General features: G+C 40.1%; 1 protein-coding gene across 1 annotated transcript in view; it reads right to left on the minus strand.

Moving 5' to 3' along the window:
- Positions 1 to 7,862: 7,862 nt before the first annotated feature.
- crispld1b (cysteine-rich secretory protein LCCL domain containing 1b) overlaps positions 7,863 to 21,937 on the minus strand; it is a 35,581-nt gene continuing 21,506 nt past the window's right edge. The window contains exons 4-14 of the mRNA XM_036556256.1: positions 19,651 to 19,766; positions 19,350 to 19,450; positions 18,106 to 18,273; positions 15,541 to 15,601; positions 14,395 to 14,461; positions 12,994 to 13,124; positions 12,858 to 12,901; positions 11,395 to 11,467; positions 11,177 to 11,246; positions 9,855 to 9,988; positions 7,863 to 8,129 (exon numbers count right to left, since the gene is read on the minus strand). Of these exons, the coding sequence (XP_036412149.1) occupies positions 8,078 to 8,129; positions 9,855 to 9,988; positions 11,177 to 11,246; positions 11,395 to 11,467; positions 12,858 to 12,901; positions 12,994 to 13,124; positions 14,395 to 14,461; positions 15,541 to 15,601; positions 18,106 to 18,273; positions 19,350 to 19,450; positions 19,651 to 19,766 (1,017 nt within the window). The 3' untranslated portion in view covers positions 7,863 to 8,077. The remainder of the gene's footprint in view (positions 8,130 to 9,854; positions 9,989 to 11,176; positions 11,247 to 11,394; positions 11,468 to 12,857; positions 12,902 to 12,993; positions 13,125 to 14,394; positions 14,462 to 15,540; positions 15,602 to 18,105; positions 18,274 to 19,349; positions 19,451 to 19,650; positions 19,767 to 21,937) is intronic.

A 21,937-nucleotide genomic window follows, 5' to 3' on the forward strand; every position in this document is an offset into this window, starting at 1 on the left:
ACTGCCTATTGCCTTGAGCCTCTGGCCACAACATTTAACATTTTGGCTGCTTTTTTGCAGAGCGGCACGGTGGCGCAGTGGGTAGCGCTGTCGCCTCACAGCAAGATGGGGTTTGATTCCCGGCCGGGCGACCGGGGTCGTTTCTGTGTGGAGATGCATGTTCTCCCTGTGTCTTTCCTCCCACGGTCCAAAGACATGCAGTCAGGCCAACTGGACACGCTAAATTGCCCCTAGGTGTGAATGTGTATGTCTGTCTGTCTGTCTGCCCTGCGATGGACTGGCGACCTGTCCAGGGTGTATCCTGCCTTCCGCCCAATGACAGCTGGGATAGGCTCCAGCACCCCACCGCGACCCAGAAGGATAAGCGGTTTAGATAATGTATGTATGTTAACGCAGACAGCATGAGGATCTGGGCCACTTCTGGCAGAGATATGGAGCTGCCAGCCTACTGCATGCTGCATGTGAGCCAAAAGTGGCCCATATATTAAAAATGCTCATATGGCCCATGTCTCAAAACAGATTTTTGCCACTTCCGGCCAAGATTGCAAGTACTACGAGCTAAGGGTCAATCATGTTTTAAACATGTTTTCTCACTATAGTGTCAGCCAATGTAGTGGGAGTGTTTGACTTACTAAAATCACCTAAAACAAGTAAAAATATGAGAAATAAGGTTAAATAGTCTTAAAATAAGCTTACAACAATGAGAAATATTAAATATATCCACTAGATTTAAGATCATTGCACTTGACAAGAGATCAGCGAGATTTTTTGCACTGAAGCTATACATGTGAATGAATTGTAAACACATATAGTGAGATGAGCACCACAGTGACCTGTTTTCCCCCATTATCTAATTTCAAACGAGCAGAAAAAGGCATTTTTCTGCATGTTTGTCTGTTTGAACAGAAAAAGTTGCTGATATCAGGGCTGTTGTATTTTGACATTTTTTCTTATTAATTATTAAGTCATTTTTTTGACTGACTTTAAAGAAAAAGTGCCATTGCTGACCCACTATGGACCACTGGTTCCACCTCAACATAGGCCTGAGAACCACCAGATGGTGCTTCATGGCCCACTTGTGACCTGTAGCCCAATGGTCGGGAAACCCTGACCTAGATCACCGCATACCACAATGGCAATGTTCTTGTTAATGCAAAGTTTTTAATATATAATTCTTTATAAACATATAATTCTCCCTTTTAAAGCAACACCTGACTGTTTTTTAATACTAAGGATATACAGTAAAAATGTCGCTATAGTTCTGACTGCAAATTCTTAATTTTGGGAGACGATTCATCAGTTTGGTGGCCCGTGTTTTCGTATCCGTCCACTCATTCCTCCGATTTTTCTGAATGTTGCGGTGAGACACAAAATGAATGCACTGTAGATCTTGCTTCACCTGAGCTAAGCTGAAGTTATCATCTGCACACTAAGGCTCCATGGGTCAGCAAGATCAGGTCTGGATTTGAATCTGCTGAGGTTGAAGAGTCTGCCAACCGTTCTTTACAGAATTCAAAATTGAGTGGCAGGTTTTTGCCAATAAGATGGAGCAAAGTTGTGATAAAGATATAAATAGGGTGGGAGCACAGTGCGAAACACCTGGGGTCCTGGTGGTCTGGGACCTCCTAATTAACCTCTTGGACCACTTGAATGTCTCTAATTCAGAATTCTGGGAGGTCCCTGAAAATAGAGAAGAAAAAGAAGAGAAAAAGAGATGCTTAAATACAAAATCAGTGAAAGCTCAGTGTTTAGCTGCCTTACCCACAATCAGCACTGCTCTGCCTAAGGATGGCGCTGTAGCAAATTGGCTCACCAAGTTGGTCCTTCATAGCCAAACAACTGTAACTATGCACCAGATCACCTCTGAAAAACTTTAGTGTGCTGCAGCGCATTTGTAAATCTGAAAACTGTGTAAATCTGTGTAAAATCTTAGTTAATGTAAGGAAGAGCGCATTATCAAACTAGAAAAGAGCATTTCCAGAAAAAAGAATCGTTAAACCAAACATTTTGCTGCCATTGAAGCATCAGCGCCGCTATTAAGAGTGTGTTAACATGGTTAACACTCTGGGTGGGAGCAATGATGCAATGACGACCCCAGTTTCCCTGTTAAAAAGTTCTGATTCTCTGCCACCAGTGCAGAGTATAGTGGTTGAAATGTGGTTATGGAGAAGTGTCAGTGTCCTGACATATTTCCCAGAGAAGCCTATGTTTGAAATGAAAATCACTCTGTTGTTCCCACAGTCTGTCTTCTCATCCTTGGATCCTTGGATCCTTCCTCCTTTTGCCAGATCTTCAGGATTAAGGTCAGTCCCACCTAGCTTGAGTATTTCAAATGGAGTCAGAGTAGCATCTCAGAGTAGCGTCTTTCAAGAGGCTAGCTGGATTTGCCCTCCTTCACAATAGTGTCCTACCACTGTGCCCTCCATCAACTCCAGCCCTGAAGTGCCCCTCCAGGAAGGTTTCTCCCATATTTGTGGTGTCATCATTGATCTGAAGCCTCTTCAGTTCCCCTGCAAAAAAGCAGTCTGTCTCCCAAGTTTAGGAGGAGTCTAGAAGGGTTTGCACACTTAAGTCCAAAATTCCTTTTTCATTGTATCTGACTGCATGGAAGGGGATCCCACTGGATGCAGGGATCCAGGCAAGAGGTTGGTCAGGTGGTCTACTTTAGGGGACATTTTCAGCCCTTTACTACTACATGAGCAGAATAGATGTCAAATGAGAATACTCAAACATAGGAACAGTTCCTATGGGGCTTTTTCCATCTCAGTCCAGGAGCTCCTTGCCCTCATCATCTGCTGGTTGCTGCATGCCTTAAAAATGAGAGTGCTGTTGTTCTTCCCATCAGGTGAACACCTATGCATTACATTAGTGTGGGGTGACTGGTGCGTGGTCATCCACCACATTATCCTCCACAGAGTCAGATTCTTTTCCAGTGGAATGGATTCTACACAGCTACATCAGTATTTGTGTTGTTATAATCTTCCATTCAGGCTGTGGGCTGCACACCTCCCCCTTGGCTCTACTGCCTTGGCTGACCCTTCCAAAACGCTTCCAGCGCTCCAGACAGTATCGCACTTGGGATCAAAGGTGCACAGCATTAGCGTCTTGACTACAAGAAGAGGAATAAGACACGGCTGTCCAGCATCCACCAGCAATGGTCATTGTTTTGGAGAGCTATACGTCATCCAAGGTTGGAACAATGACGTAATCTTTTCCGTGTCAGTTTTTGGAGAAAAGGCTGCATCCAGGATGCCTTGAACTACTCTACACACTTAGATGGCTCTTCAGGGGTTCTTTAGTAAAGAAGATGGTTCTACACAGAACCATGAACACTCAAAGAACACTTTGCACGATTAAAGGGTTCTTCGCATCATGAAAGGATTCTTAAGAATGTTCTGTAGATGGTTCTATATAGAGCCCTTTGAAAAGTGTTCTATGTACCACAAAAAAGGGTTCTCCTATTGTTGCTGTGTAGATATTGTATAAATAGAAGAACTCTTTAAAAAGGTTCTATATAGAACCATGTACATCACATTCTCCATCAATCTAAAGAACTAATTCACTATACAAGAAACCTTTTAATCATGCAAGGGGTTCCTTGAGTGTTCATGGTCCTATATAGAACCATTTCCTACGAAAGAACCCTTGAAGAACCATCGTTTTTTTGCATTGCAGAAGGGTTCTTCAATTTGACGGAGAATGTGCTGCAGACGGTTCAACATAGAGCCTTTCTGAAAAGAGTTCTGGGCTCTATATAGCACAAAAAAGGGTTCTTCTATTGTTACAGTGTGAAACTTGTATAAATAGAGAAAAAACTTTTTGGTGATATACAGGACCTTTCTAAAAAAGGTTCTATGTAGAACGATTTTCTTTACTAAAGAACCCTTAAAGAACCGTATTATTTATTTATTGAGAGTGAATGTATCCTGGATTTGTCAGCAGGTTTTTTTTTTTCCATTTCCAGAAGACGTACCCTCCCTTTTCCTCTTTCAAGTGTCCTTTTTTCCTCTTTCTCTGGTTTCATGAAGAGGGTTCTGGTGATCACAGGGTTGTGTTTGACATGTTTAGTCAATAGAAGTACTGTACTAGAGTTAATGTCACCAAACCACTTGATCCTAGTGTTGCCCCTCCTGTGGTCATGTCCAACTCTGGCCACTCTGGAAGTTCCCAAAAAGGATGATTGCACCGTAGAGCATGATTCAAGCTGGTGCTGACTCTATTCATAGAAAGCTACACATACGCACATACATACTTATCACTGGTGTCGAAAGAAAACCTCATATCTCCAAAATGGTAACTTTACAGGAGAAGGAAAAAACCTACTTTACTATTAATGTAAGTCAATGGAACCAGACTTTTTTCCAAGTCATATTGGGTCGTTTCTTTTAGTCCATTCATTGTGAAATTTACACACAATGTAAAGGACAACAGGCATTTTCAAATTATGTCAAAAACTGAAAAATGTCAAAAATGGAGATATGAGGTTTTTATTCATACAACAGCGATATATATACCATTAACAACCTCTTAACCTCATGCAACAAGCTTTCAGAGTTTGTGAGACAGCTTTTAACGCCAACTAAGGAACTTAGAAAAGAAAAACACAGCATGACGTTCCAGGCAGAAAAGAAAAACTTTCACAGGTATCAAACCTTAAATCCTTCTGATGTGTTACTGTCATATTCACTTCAGCATAATGAGATCAGCGTAGATTAGCAGGAAACGAGAGTCAGGGAAGAGTGACGGAGGCCCAAAGCTGCTCTGCTATGCGTGTGTGCCAGGCAGGGAGGAAATGCCATCCAGGATGTGAGATTGAAATCAACACACACACACACACCATCACAATGCCCACCTTTGTCTGCGGTGCCTTTGCTGTGCCAGCAGGGCTCGAGTGTTTTAGCATGAAGTGTGATCAGCTTTCGTTCTTTTTCCCTTCTGCACATCTCAGCTTTTTTAAGCGCTGGAAATCTCCAAGACTAACACAACTGCACTGTAAAAACAATGCATGGTCATCAAGGTTTAGGCTTATTTGCAAAGCATAATAAGCTGGACAGGCACTAATGGTTCAGAGCTGTATTGAAGGGGTTTTTGATCTGCGGTCATCCTAGCATTTTTCTACCTAAAGCAGTTTAGCGGAAAATTTAATTTACCAGGTTTTTTTGTAACACAAATGTTAGGACATGACTGGCCTTTGACTGAATTGCAGTATCAATGGTGCTCCATCAGTTTAGTGCTGGAGCTACAAGGCTAATGTAACTAGAAAGTGATGTTAGCATGTAGCATCATGGAATCTGTGGGTCTAAATCATCACTTTCTTACATAAACTTAGTTTACATGGTGTGTAACACTGTATGATGATATACAAGGGGAAAAAATTGCATTCATAAAAAAAATAGTAGCAAACAACTTGAAACCTAAAGGTACTGGATGGAGCTTTGTCACTTCAGATAAGGCATGGCGACCATAGGCTCTTGTGCAATGACTCCACCCCATTTAGAATCTTGGTCAAATTACATTTTCTTTATTTTTAAGTGAAAAAGTACCAATACTCTACAGAGAACACGCTTCTGCATATTTCAATGCGCAATTACTGTTTATTGTCTGAATTTAGTAGTGATGGGCATTGCAGCTCAGTCAGATCAATCAGCTCTTCAACAACAGTCGACTCTTTCGACTCCCAAAAGGCTCTTCATTCAAAAGCAGGGTCCATTTTTTTTGATTAGCCAAGTTAATAATACAGTGATTCAAAAAGATCAATCCAATTTCAAAGCTTCGTATTTTTACAACTGTGAGGCACCTAGGAACCAATCACAATCCAACTGAAAGAGGGGGTCATAGAGTTTCTGACTGTCAGTGGAAGATGGCTCCCTTCAGTCTGAGAGGAGATGAGACCCCTGAGCAGAAAGCGTTCTGCGTTCTCCACTTCAATAAGAGTGAATCAGTCATAACTGTGCAGCGTGATTTTCGTGGGCAGTGAAGCTCCAACAGCTCAGAGCGTTCGTCGTTGGTTCCACAACACTGGATGATCTCCGAAATCGCACTGAAAGAGCCGTGAGTGCAGCGACACCCGACACGCTCAATCGAGTATGGGATGAGTTTGACTATGGTGTTGATGTTGTCTGTACAGCTGGAGGAGGTTCATACTGAGACCTTGTACAATTACATAATAAACTTTATGCTCATTAAACCATTTACAGTTCACTGCATTGATCTGTAATCATTTACAAGTGAAATAAATCATTTTGAAATTGGATGAATCTTTTTGAATCACCCTGTATTATAGACCATTGGTGTGGAAACTAAACCTTTGTCTACTTTCTAATAAACAACAATTGTGTTGTATTTGTTGTAGAACAAAAAAGCTAGACATTGGTAAGTAGGTTGAATGGATGGATTTCAAGAGGCAGGACTCACGGGACAAAAGCATCAACCAGTCTTCAACAAACAAGGCAGGTCAGAGTCAAAAATCAGAATAACTAGCGAGGTGCGCTTGGACATACAGCCAAGATCTAACAAAAAGCAGGTGTTGGGAATAATGACGGGGCGGAACCTTTTGTGGGAATAATAATTGAGCAGAACCAGCAGAACAAAAAAAAATAAAAATAAATAATAATAATATTAATAATAAAGAGTAAACAAAAAAGGCTCCTTAATGTGAGGCGGCTCCCAACGTTCACCTAAAAGAGCCTCACAGCATAAAATGTGGCCTGTGCAAAAGTTATGGCACATTTTATATTTGATTTTTTTTCCAAAAAAAGGAAAAAAAAAAGAAATTCTGAACTAAATTCTGCAGAGAATTCCATATTTAGGTTTGTTCCCTATGAGGATGTGTTGATTTTACAAGATCAACAAAACACTGCATATGACACATCATACAGGCTATTATACAGGAAAGAAAACCACATCAGCTTTTGTAATTTTCCGGTTTATTTTAATGTAAAAATAGCACTTACTCCTTATTTCATATTACTCAGAGACAGGTTAAATAATAGTCCATGGCCATCTGCCTAACTGATAGCATACTTTTATTCAGCATGGTGGAATAATAAATACATGTAGAAGAATGTCTCGCCGCCCTCATGCTCTCTCATGCTCCTCTCGTGGAAAATTTCTCAAATTCTTTCAGAACGAATTCCTTCCTGGCCTGCCAGGTAACTCCATTACAACAGCCTGAAAGCGCACACTGCAGAACGCACGGTAAGCAGCATTAGAACCAACACTGCTCTAAAAAATACAAAAATAGAAACTTCAGAAACATCGCAACAGGGTGTGATCTCTCTCAAAAGCTCTCGGCTGTTTAAAATATTGTTTATGTGCATGCACATTCTTTTACTTGACATCATAACCAAAACGTTTATGTGCTTAAAATCACTGTACAGAACCACGCCCACCCCCAGCTTCCCCAACCGCGCCCCACCCCCTGCAAAAAGAATAATTGTCAGCAACAAAAGAGATGTTGATCATTTACAACATGATATCATACATAGCACATGCACTGCCTATCAAAAGTTTGGGGACACTTAGCTCTCCTAAACGTTTTCAGTACAAATGAGCTTCAAGTCGGGTTATTTTGAGGGAAACAAGATCCCATGTGTAAATATTTGTTTTTTTATTTTTATTTTTTTAATTAAATGATAATTTAGTAGCCTGCCCATCTTGTTATTTCCTTATGATGTCAGCAGTCAGACCTTTCAGGTGTTTAAAACACTTTGGAGCTAAAAGACATTCAATATGCACTTTTAAGAACAGTTTGGAAAAGAAAACTCTCAAATCATTATTTAGGCAAAAGAAGATACTTTGATGAACATGTTTAAGCTGCAAAAAACTGAAATGTTAAAATTACAGGCAAAGTGTCCCCAAAATCTGATGGTCATCATGCAGGAAAATAAAAGCTGAAGTCAGAAACTTGTGGACGCTTCTTGGGGCCAGATGGAGTCAATGTCAATCTCTTGTGTTGTTTTTCCCCCCATTAAGAAGACTTTTCGGTCGTAAACAAGGCTCAGCGTGAACGAACGCTGTGACTGCTGGCCGCTGCGCTACGAAGTGCTGTGTTTGGATGTGTGTCCTTGGAGTGTGTTCAGATGACTGCGAACACTCTGAACGCTTTGCCTCCTGTGGGATTCTGCAGGCTGAGGGGGAAAAACAGAATAATGTCTAATTTTTTCATTTGGCTTTCGAAGGACAGAGATAAATTATTTATGTGCTTTATGAGTCAAATAACCACCCCCTACTCGACAGGCCACAGCCAGGGTGGTCCGGTCTAATCTCTATAAGCTTTGGGTTCATCTGCCCATTAAACGAAATAATTGGCTAAGCTCGTAAAGACAGGAGGGTTATTAGTTGAATTAGATCAGCTGATTTATCGCCAACCGGTAACCGGCAGATAGAAGAGGTCATCGTTGGCGCACTGTGCTACTAAAACAACCACACAGTGTTCCACTCTTCTTTAAAGAGGTGGTTTGGCCAAAAATCTAATTTAAGCCATTTTCCCACTTACCTCAAAGGCAGTGAACCAGCCAAGTCATGTTTGGCGTCTGTAGTTCTTTGCTTTGGTTTTGCACTAAAGCTATGAGGCTAATGCAGCTAACAGGTAATGGAAGCATGTACGCACCAGTTAGCACTGTGCCTGCATAAACAACCACACACTTCGTTCAAACTGCAGCGACTTGTTTACGTGGTTACTGACACTGTAGGACATACAGTTACTGATAAAAATGGACAGATATTCAAGCTTCAAGGTGGCTGGTACAGCTGTTTCCAGCAACCTGTATGCCTAAATGATCATGCACTTAGGTCACACTGCGTTGAGCTGTTAAAGCTACATTAGGTAAGTTTTGGGGAATTGGAGACCTCTTTGGTGGAAATGTGTAATATCGATATTTAATGTATTTAAAACTTTCACATATCTAGGACAGTTTCCATCTACCTCAGAGGTGGTAATGAAGCCACAAGGCCTTTCACTGTAAGCTTTAGTTTTACAGACAAAAAAAAATGTTGAAACGAGTTTTTTAAAACATAAACATTAACAATAATGGTGTTTTTAAACGTATGGTTTGTTCAGTCCTTTTAATACTCTGAGCTGAAGCAGTGTCTCATCACAAACACAGCTCCTGTGTGAGCTGGCGATTAAGCTTTTTTTAGCAGAACGGGCTGTTACACACTGTCTGCGGCTTTGAGTTGCACTGGCTAAATTATAATTAATAACTTTGTCGCTGTTACTGATCCATGAATACAGTTTTTCTTCCTCTTCTTTAATAAAAAGTGCACCAGATTTAAAGTTTCAGTGTCTTAAAAATCACATCTGCTTTTTTCGTCCATAAAAATCGACTCACAATGCCTAAACATTAAACTACTTAACAAAGAAAACAAAAAAACAGTTTTTCATAACATTTCCTCTGCAGTGCCCCCGTGTGAAAGTCACATGGTAACTCACTGCTGTGTGTGTAAATAAAACCAGGACTGGAGTTCGAGATCACGGATTGGAGCTTCGAATGCTCATACAAAAGAAAAGGGGAAAAAAGCCTAAACTGTGCAGGACATTTATCAATAATTATAGATAAATTAATAAGTGGTCCCAGCCCACCTGCTTATATGGTTTTGGACACTGCATTACACTCTGTTGTCTCTCATAGCTAAAAAAAAAAGGAAAAAAATCTGAATTTTGTCAGTATGTTTGGTTTTTAAACCCCCATTCCCTTTTGGCTACATTAGCCTAGCAGATCCAGTGCAGAACTAAAGAAGCACACTTCTGACATAAACCATGTCTTGGCTGATCAACTACATTTGGGCTAAGGGGAAGACAGTAAAGTAGAAGTAGCAAATTTGATCGGTTTAGGTAGGAAGCATGTGTGTACCTCTCTGAGGCAATTCCATTCTGGTTTGAGCCAGTATACTGCCGCCTTCTGTCCACCGGCATCACGTCCAGGTATCCTCCAGACTCATTCTGAATCACACCGGCATGAATCGCTGCCCGACAGATACTTGAACGCTGATCAAGAGGACAGAGAAAAGACAGTGTGTGTACTGTGCAATACTATTTTCAGCTGGGAATCTCCAATGGCATCACATTTAGTGCAAATGATACCCAAACCATGGCTCCACCTGATTTTGGCTCTGCCCTGGCTCCTCACACTTAGGGTACATAATCACATCTGTCCCATTTTGTTGTGCTGGATTCACTTGGGTTTAGGTTTCTACCTATATGTGTATTCCTCACTGTTTGCCTTGAAAAGTCTCTGTGTTCCCTCCTGTGCTTGGAACCTAAAATGACCCAGGTTTGTAAAGAGATGCCACTAAAACAAGACTCTGCATATACAGGCTCCTTTTATGTTACTATTACGTTGCAGTAATCCAGTCCAGACGCCTGTCTCTCAAAGGTCATTCAACCTAGACAGGGTTTGTGACAAAGTTATAGCTTCACGAAACCTAACAAATGCAACCTCTGTTCACTTGTTTCACGATGGTGGATAATTTACTTAAACTCAGGTTTAGATGCTCAAGCTATGATTAATCTTATTGCCCGTGCACATGAAAGCATGATGTTTAGGACGAACAGGAGTTTCAGATGTTTGATGACATCAGAATCATATCGGTATCAGCAGAATGTTTAGACTATTGTGCTAAAATTTCTACATTTTATAAATGTTTATTTTTTGGCAGATAGGTACATGAAAAATACTGGATATCAGCCCACAGTTCCCATATTGGTGCATGCCTTTTAATAAATAGCCCATCATGTAAAAACATGGGTCGAATGGCTCATTTTCTAAGAAAAAAAAATCGAAGAAATTTAGAGATTACTGGACTAATATTTGCTTATATGATTTCTTTCCTCCGCTAAAAGGCAATATTTTTTATGTGATTGACACCACAAACGTCACAAAGAAGAAGTGACCCAAAAAAGATTGGAGGAAGTCCCTGATTGGTCAGAAACTTGGCCATGATTGCTCCAAGAGCTGTTTATGATCCAAAATCCTCAACTTAACCTTCCATGGAGGAGGTTATGCGTGCAGCATGAAGTGCCGGTAAAGGATGATCCACCGTCACGAGACAAAAAATCCAGTTGAATCGAACTAAGCTTAAAGCTGGCTAAGCAAGAGGCCTCAGGACTAGGTTTAATCCTCGCTGAGATACATCTGTAAATGTCGACAGCCATTAGCAAATAATAAGGACTTACATCTGCATAGTAACGTGTCCCAATGACGCGGGCATGGCTGTCATACAGGCAGTTACGAGGACAAAACAACCTGAAAAAGAAAAACGAATGAACGAACGAACAAAAAAACAATGGTCTTGTTATGTTATTATGTTATTAACTGACAGCATTATTAATAACATGCATAAATGATCTTTGGCTGTCACTGTGGAGCAATTTTGCTGTTGAAATGAAGTCACCTTGGACAATGCCTGACAGGCTTCTTGAAAGGACAGTATTGAGCCACGGTCACGTCACACGTGATGGCTTTAACTGCAAAGGAACAGATGAACCAAGATCAGCCTCAGCTGCAAAAACTAGTCAACTGCTTTCCATGTAGTTGCTAAGTAATAAGCCTTGCAATGTAATTAGCCTGGGAATTTAAGGGGTTTAATGCCTGCAATAACTAAAGCATGTTGTATTTTTTATATTTGTATGTGTATTTTTTTAATGTAGTTAACTAAAATGATCATGAAGTGTGGATTCTAAGCTTTCAATTTATATCACCTTTGTGTTTGTCTGTAGAAGAGAAGGTACACTAAATGGCCAAAAGTATGTGGGTACTGTCTAAAATCAAGCACAAAGCCATGCAATCCTCGTAGACAAACGCTGGCAGTAGAATGAGTCATACTGCAGACCTCAGTGACTTTAAACATGGCACTGTCATAGGATGCCACCTTTGCCACAAATTTCTGCCCTGCTAGATCTGCCCCAGTCAACTGTAAGTGCTATTGTTGTGATACAAGCATTGTGTGTCGTGAAATGGGTTTCCAATGCTAAGATGCACTATGTGCAATGCCAAGCCTTGGCTGGAATGGTGTAAAGCTCACTTCCACTAGACTCTGCAGCAGTACAAACTCCTCTGGAGAGATGAACCACATATCACTATCTGGCAGTCTGATGGTTGAACCTGGGTTTAGTGGATGCCGGGAGAACGCTGCATACTGGTCTGGTAGAGGAGGGATAATGGTCTGGGGCTGTTTTTCAGGCTTTAGGCCCCTTAGTTCCAGTGAAGAGTAATGTTAATGCCATAGCATACAGAGAGATTTTAGACAATCATATGCTTCCATCTTTGTGGGAAGAGTTTGAGGAAAGCCCTTTCATCTTTCCAGCACGACTGAGCCCCTGTGCACAAAGCAAGGTCCATAAAGACATGATTTGATGAGTTTGTTGTGGAGGAGTTTCCGTTGGACTGCACAGACCCCTGACCTCAACCCCAGAGAACACCTTTGGAATGAACTGAAACAGAGATTGTGAGCCAGGCCTTCTCACCCAACATCAGTGCCTGATTCCCACAAACACACTCCAAAATGTTGTGGAAAGGCTTCCCAGAAGGGTGGAGGCTGTTACAGCCACAAGCGAGGGGCAACTCCATATTAATGCCCATGATTTTGAAATGGGATACCCAACAAGCTCATAGAGGTGTGATGATCGAGTGTCCACATACTTTTGGCCATATAGCGTATGCATTATGATTTAAATTTGATGAAAACACACTGTTGAGTCTTTTGTGGATGGAATGTCAGACTTGAACCAGTCAATACAGAACATAAACCAAACGTAATTATGTCATTACATCTGAAGAACAGCAGAACTGCAGTAATAACTCCAGACCTCTAAAAGGCCTTTACAGGGTTTAGAGGGTTAACCAGTCTGTACTGACCTGGTACTTTTGATACGGTGAAGGCATTAGCGCTGTGGTTTTTCCTGCGGAGGAAATGGATGAAAAATAAACATGAGAGCGGTGCTGCATTCCTCAGAGTTAGCACGGCCTGCAGCGTGACACAGCTGTAACTTACGCCAGAGTCTGAACTCCGTTTTTGTAGGACTTTGCAAAGCGCTGCCTTCTGCCCACTCTCGTGATATCCAGCCAGCCTCCATCCTCGTCTATAATTCCAGCGTGTAAACCTGCTCCACAAATGCTGGATTGCTGGAAAAACAGCACAGCGGGTGAGGGAAAAAACTCCAGTGACCTTGGGACGTTCTACAGTAGCAATTTATCTTATATAATGGAATATAATGGAAAGGAAATACGTCCAAATGGTGCTGTCATATAAAACCTTGGATCTATAAACATAACTTTATAAGGGACAGACAAAATGTTATCTTCAGTGTTTAACGCTGAGGCAAAGAATCAGCTACTGCTGCCCTATAATCTACTCTTCTCCCTTTAAAAGGCACATATTCCACATTTTCCTTGTATCTTTATCTTTTTATTTAACGTCCACTTATAATGTCTGTGTGGTTTTAATTCCTTTTACATGATCAATTTCCAAACCCTCTTTATCCCTTAGAATTAAACAGGATGTTTTTGTTACTGTGCCTTTGAAGACTGATTTATGTAAATAACCTCTGTCCCGATTGGCTGTCCTGTATTGTGCCTTGTTCAGAAAGCAGTATGGGCTGAAACACTACTTATAACTTCGACGTGAATGGCTGGAGCTAAACTGCTATAGGCTGAACAGGTAGATGCATGTAAATGGATTGTTTTGTGTGACATCACAGAAACAATCAGTTCAAAATGGGCTGTTTTTGCAACTTAGTTTTGGAATGGATTTTGATATTTTAACGTATTTTAATGTTTACATACTACATCGAACTCTTGTTTCAAAAAAGTGAGGAAAATTTGGTTTTCCAAGATGTGAATCCTTTTCTATTGGTGCATTTGTCTTAAAGTGTTCATGGAATTTAAAATGTTAGTTGGCAATTTCAAATTAATTAATACAATTAAAGACAAGAAAAAAAGAATTTTCTTACGACATTGACAAAGTTTGTAATGGATAACACTAATATAACTTTTCATATCACTCAGAACAAAATCTTGTATCTCCAAAATGGTCACTTTACAGGAAAAGTAAAATACTTTCATGTAAGTCAATGGAACCAGACGTTTTCCCGAGTAATTTTGGGCCATTTCTTTCGGGCCATTCATCATGAAATTTTGACATATAAAGGGAAACATACCGACAGCAGTGATATATATGAAATAAAGACACAACTGTGACACTGCGCAATAGGCTGACAAATGCAGAGGGTCTGACCGCTGCTTAAATACAACCATTCAGCCCATGAAAGTTTTCATAGTTAGCTGAGTCAGACTGAAAATAAGACTGTGCAGTGCTGTATCTCTCCAAGACTGCTCAGAGTTATTGTAGTGTGGAACCTGAGTATGTATTTTAATGTATGTATGCATCACTAACCATATCATAATGTCCTGATCCGATCACTTTTCCATAGCTGTATAAACAACCCGCTGGACACTCATACCTGTTAACAAACATAACATTTTGAACTGTTAGAATCAATTATAGTGAACTATTGTAAGATTTGATGATTATGCACTCCATTTACAATCTCAGGCTATATTCAAATGTGAAATACAACCTCTCCGAGAAACAACAACAATAACAAAACACATGACCACTTTGTGTATTGTTTTTATTTTTCTATCGCTTATATTTCTCTATTTTGTAAATATTTCTTCCAGTCACATCTGCATTTTCAGTGAATTTATAAAAAATAGAAATTTTGAGATGTTATGATTCATTGAATTGTTTTGTAAAGAAATGCAATAAAATCCCATTATAACTAGGTTGTGACTGGATCGGATCCCTCTTCCTTCATTGGTATCGTGCCATGTTGGGGGTGGGTGGGGGGGTGGTTGGGGGGGTCTTTTTACTTTACTAAACAGCAGTAAAAACATATGAATCAATAAATGAATTTGGACACTTTCTTATTAACCTGTGTCATTACTCACTGGATGTCCACGCGAACTAATTTTGATATTTGAGTATCTGTATTCAGGAACCGCGACCCAGAAGGATAAGTGGCTTAGAAAATGTGAGTGTGTGTGTGAGTGTATTCATGAATATGTATCCAGCTTACCACAGAAAAGAAAAAAGAACAATGCCAATAAACAAACAAAACAAAAACAGATTTTGGCTGAAATGAATGTAGAACTGTGTGTTACCCTTTTAGGTGACAACTCTTGTGTTGCACAAAATTTTGCATCACACAGAGGAATGCATTTCAAAACATTCCATTATCCAAAAATAGCCAAAGGAATTGGTCATAATGGAGGCTGCTATTTGAACTATTTCTGGACCTAACATCAGCCTAGCCTATAGCGATAAAAGCAGCTTTATGTCGGCTTCTTCGTCACGTCCTTAACAACATGTTACTTGGCAACATGCCCTCGTTAAGGCAGTACCACATTTGGGTACTGCCTTAATGAGGGTTAACTAACTAAGTTAGCTGGTTAACTAACGTTGGTGGAGCACATAATAGAGCCCACCTAACGTCCATCTGGCTGTACAATGTCAAAAATAAAGAACTAAAAGATGTACCTGTTGCAGGTGGTTCCTTTACACTGATCCCGTAATTTTGTATCGCACGACACTTGCTGTGCTGCAAAAAAAGGGATAATCAAATCAATCTGACTGCATGAGTGAGTTACTCAGTGTGTACAGTGGGCTCTTATTAGGATTCATATACTGTAGCCACTCAAGGTCAAAAGCTAGTCATGTTGAGATTCCCAAGAAGGTGTTAACAATTATGTTTAGTAGTCTTTAAGCCTTAGAAATCTACTGTAAGTTGTTGTTTTGCTATACTGTATAAATGTAATTACATAATTAATTATATGGTTACAGCATGCAAACGTTTCAACAGCCCCAGTCAAATTATACTTGATTTTCTGAGTGAAAATACATCAACACATCCTCTACCAGGAACTTAAATATGGCACTTTTCTGCTAATTTTAGTGCACATTTTGTATTTATTTGCTGAGTTTTTGTGCTGAGGTGTGTTCTCTGTAGAGGATGGGTTATTTTTACTTTGAAAATCAACAAATCATGCAAATTGCCCAAACCTTTGCATATGACTGTTAAATACTGTCTTATAGTAATGTAGTATGAATTCATATGAAAAGCCTTGAGTGCGTAAAACATGAACAGCACAGCTGCTAAACTCATCAGCGCTGACAGCCTCAACACGCCGAGGGGCCGCTCGTAGAGAGGGAAGCTGTTTCTAACCCCCACATCACACAGGTAAACATACACTGAAAGGATCAGTCAAATACAAGTCCAGAATCCTGTCCGAGGTCAGTGACATCACCCAGCCAAAACTCGTACATGCTCCATCTGCACCCATGCTTACTTTAGCACGAATGAAGTCTAGCAGTAGAATATCCCAATACATAGCAGTAAACTGAAAAATAGACTTAAGCTCTACGGGTGGTGGTGGCCTAGGACTGGCATTGTCCCCTCAAGCAAGTTACTTAAGTGCTGACCCTTTATTTTAATGATACACTGTAGACATTTCAACTAACATAGCTTTACCCAACATTCAGTTCAACTCAACATTTCACAAACCCTAAACCAGGGGTCGCCAACATGTGGCTCCAGAGCAACAAAATAAAGCTCTGCTAATCGTTCTAACACAGTTATAACAATAATCATAAACGCTGGAGTTACATGCAGCCTATAACTGCTAATTTACCGTCCTTAAACCCTGAAAGATTGGCACTCAGACTGCTGGTCACCACAGCAATGCAGACAACAATCGTGCCTAGCTAGTAGCTAACGAAAAGGCAAAGAGAAAGATTTAAGACGAATATCAATCATATCGATAATTCAAAGACGATCAGACTTATTTGTGTTTTCAAGCACTCAGCTGGTTTCCTAATACGTTTGATCTGCAAAGAAAAACCGTCAAACACAAAAATCGCGAGGCTGAAATCAGCTTTACATTCGGCAGTTTCTCGTTCAAATTGTCCTGTTCCACCTTAAAGGCTGCAGCAGTTACATTCTGAATTTTTACATTTAAGGTGAAACAGGAAAATTCAGACAAGAAGCTGGTGAATGAGAAGCGACTTCAGCCTAGTAAAAACTTGAACATTGAGAGACATTTTACGAGAAAATGTTCTACCTTTGTGGAAAAGTTTCCTGCCTGAGATGCGGGAAAAGCAGCTATAACTGATCTAAAGCTTAAAGCAGAGCAAAGTAACTCTGTGTTTTCATTTATATTATATTTTTTAGTCTATACTTACATCTTTACAGCCAAAATGGTAAAATGGACATAAAATGTTGTGGCTGTCAAGGTGGGTTGATTTTTGTTGAAAGGACAAAATGGCTCTTCTTAACATTTGGGTTGCTGACCCGTGGACTAGACACTCTATGTAACCTCAACCTGATTCTCAATCAGTTGCAGAACAACATAATGGTCAAAGGTTATTCCATAAACACCAATGGTTTTTAATAACTTGGTGCGTTATTACAATACGGTTTGTATACACTTTGTATTTCTCTTTTTTTTTTTAAAGTTTGGGTTTGAAAGTCAGCTAACACATCCTGTACAGAGAACTACTTCACTTTTTAATGCACAGTTACTGTTTATTTACTGAATTTAACACACTGGGGACAATGGCAACATAGAATGTATAAAACCTATGACACATCTTATATTTCACGTGTATATATATTTTTCCCAATATATTAAACACAGCCAATAAACAGAAACTGTGCACTAAAATGTGCAAAAAAATGCCATATTTAATTGTGCCCAGGGGGCTTCTTACCCCAGGTTGAAGGAGATCTTATAGTGGTAGTGAGGCAAGAAGCTTTATAAGATTTCGTTTTTTTGTGTTATAAAAACACCATTGGCTACAACTACTGTTTACAGGGTTAATGCACCATCCTACAGGCATGGATACGATGGCACTTCACAGTAAATGGGCACTGTTCTTAATGGGGCATTTCCCCCCTTTGTAAGGTAAACACCACCTGAGGCAACAGTAGGCAACTCTGCTCAACACAGAAGTTCAAAACAGTTCAAAACATCTGAACACAGAGTGTCTCAATCCACATCTAGACGTCCGTAAATGACGTGAGAATAATGAGGCAGAAAATCTTACACATTTGGTCAGTGCTGGAGACGTCGTTCCTGTCCAGGCTGTGGCTGGGAGGCGGAGTGGGTGAAGGCTCCGCAGGATGGGACACCTGACTGCGGGCGGGCTCTCGCTCCGGCTCTATATAGTTACTCTCTTCCGGTTCTGGATCATAATATCTCTGACTGCCATCGTCTTAAAAAACAAACAAACAATCAACAACTGCTACTGGCAAAACAGTTAAAGATGAAATTTGAAATCTGAATTTTCTCACTGTGCCTTTTCAGCCGCAGTGTGGTCCGAAAGTCGGAGACCACATGGAAAACCTGGGATATTTTTTTACTTTACGTTTTGAAATAAATAACAGAATATTTTAATTTTAAACAAAAATTCTGCACTTTTTCTAGATCTTTAAAATTTAAGCAAATTTGTGACATTGCTTGTGTTGAGGTCAGCCTCCGCTCTTCCAGTGAAGCTTGTTCTCAGACGACTCTCAGGAGCATTTTATCTACTCATCAGAGGCGTTTGCACCAACTCGTGGAGTTCGTGCTTGCTCATTAAAGCAAAAGGGTCACATACCAAATACTGGGGAATTCTGAAATTCATCTAAAAATGTCAAAAATGATACTTTTCATTCAAATTGTTATGCTGATAATAGAATTTGTAGTGGAAATCTTTATTAAATTAGAAAGAAATAGATAGATAAATAGAATCATTTGCACTAGTGGGGTCAGACTTTTGGACCTCACTGTATGTAAAAATCCCTGCAAACATTCTGTTAGCATAAAACAGCTATTTGTTTCATCACTAGCTTCATTATAGTGTTTTCTTTGGTATGAAGAGCATGTTTGTCTAAATAATGACTGTTTTTTTCCCAAAATTGTTTGATATTGCTTTCATCTATATAAACCTGCTTTGTCTTTAAAGCAGACCTTAGAGGAGGCCGAAACTGACCCGAGCCCAACAAATTTCTATCTGAAACTGAACAAATAGGAGTGATTTCAGCATGCAGTATTAAAATGTTTTATTGAAAATAGAGCAGAAGGCAAAAAGTAAGGAGAAAGCAGAGGACAAAGAAGGGTGTGAGAGCTCAAACATGAAATTTGAAACTGAACCGAACCTGATACGTACGTAGGAAACGACCTCCCAGCCCAACTAAACGTGATGCAAACACTCAGGCCCAGCCAGGTTCTGACAAATATTTCAAATTCTACTCTTTGAGCCTCATCAGTGACCATTTGGGTTGATTTAGTTAATGTGGACTAACATACCTTTATAGCAGAGGTTGTCTCTGCAGCCGCCTCCATAGCTGGCCGGACAGGCGGAGCACGGGTGTCCATGTTTATATGGAGCATGACCCCACCAGTTCCCCCTACAAAAACAACACACTTTTTACAAAACTCCATCACTGTGGAGACCAAAGGTTTAAATTAGCCCTGAACAACCACATCACCATTAAACAGACACCAACTAAGTGTGCCAGCTAAGTGTGATTGAGAAAGGATCCCTAACATGTTCAGTGCTCTTCATTAATGTAGTCAGAAAAGCCTGAGAGAGTAAAATTCTACTTACGGTGGAGAGTAATTGCAGACCAGATAAACAGCTTTGGCCCAGATCATGCCCCAAACGTTCATGTTGTAACACACATTGATGGCACAGCCGATTTTGTTGCTGGTGGCCCAAACCAGCTGAAACCAAACAGCAACACACAAAACATTTTCTAATTAAACGCCTTAAAGCACAATAATCAATTACAACTTTTATATAACAGTTAGTTCTGACCACTGATGACTGATTGCATTCTACCCCTTATTACTGCACGATTTATTTCTCCATACCTCTATCATTTTGATGACCAAAGCCAGTTTAAGGGGAGGCAGGACACTTGCTACTTCCATTCCTCCAAACAACATGAGACTGGCAAAATGCCAAGGGGGCGCCCGCGAGTCTTTATTGAATGGGATGGAGCTAAATAGCTAAAGAGTTTAATTAAATATTTTTCCAGTCGTTCATGCAGAAATATCCGTTAATTTAGGAAAATAGAATATTACAGTATTACAGTATCTTTCCATTTATCTACAGAGGACAGTGCACTGCTAGCATTATTACTACTGAGCGATTTGTAGGTAAAAATAAAATAATCCTCCTTCACAGTAAAATAAAGCTCTGCTGATCGTTCAACACAGTTTAACAATAAATGGTCTTAAACTCTGGAGTTAATGTAGAACTGCTAATTCACCCTTTAACCCTGAAGATCAGCGCAGACTGCTGGTCACCTTAGCAACACAGACAACAGTCTCGCCTAGCTAGTAGCTAATGAAACGGCAAAGAGAAAGATTTAAGACGAACATTGGAGATGAATGGACTTATTTGCGTTTATAATCACTCCAGCTGGTTTCCTGATTCTGATACCAAAAAGTCCTGAAGCTGAAGTCAGTTTCTTGTTTGAAAATTTGAACAAGAAGTTGGCAAATGAGAAGCGCAGCTTCATAAAAAAATCAAACATTGAGAGACATTTTACACGAAACTATTCTACTTTTGCGGAAATGCCAGAGATGTGAGAAAGTCAGCTATAGCTCAGCTAAAGCTTAAAGCAGAGCAAAGTAAATCTTTTTTTGTTTATATAATTTTTTTTTTTGCCTATATTTGGACATTAGCACATACTGAGACTTATTACCAGCCACGGTGTTAAAATGGACAGACAAAATGTTGCGGCTCCTAAGATGATTTGATTTTTTTTAAAGGAGAAATGGCTCTTCTCAACATTTGGGTTGCGACCCCTGGGTGAGTAAAGTCAAAATGATTTGCACTCACATCATGAATTTACATGCAGCACTGTTAGAAAATCTCAAAACTAGAGCTGAAAAGCTTTAAAAATATGATAACAATGTTGAAATATTGTATGCTGGTGTGTGCTGAGAAAAAGAGTGTATTAAAAATGATTAACCATCTATAAATTACAATTTTTCTCAAAAGCTCTAGAGGAACCCATTTATTTTGGACTTCATTCTATGTCTAAATAACAAGTAAATAACAACCATGACTGCTTTTAGGGCATTGCTGACATTGTCAATAACGCTGATAATAAAAACTTGTTGGCAATGAATCGTTATTGATTAGTTGGTTTAACAATGTTTGCGCTCCCTGTTAACTTCAGTTGAATGTAAGAGGGAAAATACAGATATCAAGACTACATTACAGAGTTATGCACCATTATATATAGAATACTTCACTAAAACGTCATCTAAAAGAAGATTTCCCGAGCTCACCTTTGACGGCAGCGCTACTGTCATGTGTGAGGAGTCAAAACTCAAAGAGTGTGGCTGTCTGCTTTCAGCAAGCTGTATTGATTTAGCAAAATAATCAATTACAGCTAAATTATACTTATTCACTGCCAGTTCAAGCCCTCCGACCTGCTCGTCATCACGAATACACATTTTTTTGAAAGTGTAGCTTTTTCTCCTTGTTTTGGCCTCTCGCTCGCACAAAAAACGGAGCTTTTGGAAAATGCTACTGTTTTCAAACACACTGACTTGTTTACTGCTGTTTTTTTTTTTTTTATTTTTACCCGATTTTCTCCCTAATTTAGTCGTCTCCAATTCCACCCGCTAGTTAGGGCTCCCCCAATCACACGATACTATCAACGCTAGGAGGGTGAAGGCTAACACAGGCTTCCTCCGAGACCTGTGAAACCTGCCACCGCTTCTTTTCGAGCTGCCGCTCACGCAACGTCACTGGACAGCCGAACGCGCTCGGAGGAAAGCGCCAACCGCCAGATCTGTTACGTCAGCTAACAGACGCCTGCGCTGACTAGCATCGCGCTGAGAGATGGGGGGAGAAGGAGGGGCCATCCTACCCA

This window comes from Colossoma macropomum, unplaced genomic scaffold (genome assembly GCF_904425465.1).
Source record: "Colossoma macropomum unplaced genomic scaffold, Colossoma_macropomum, whole genome shotgun sequence".
Lineage (NCBI taxonomy): Eukaryota > Metazoa > Chordata > Actinopteri > Characiformes > Serrasalmidae > Colossoma > Colossoma macropomum.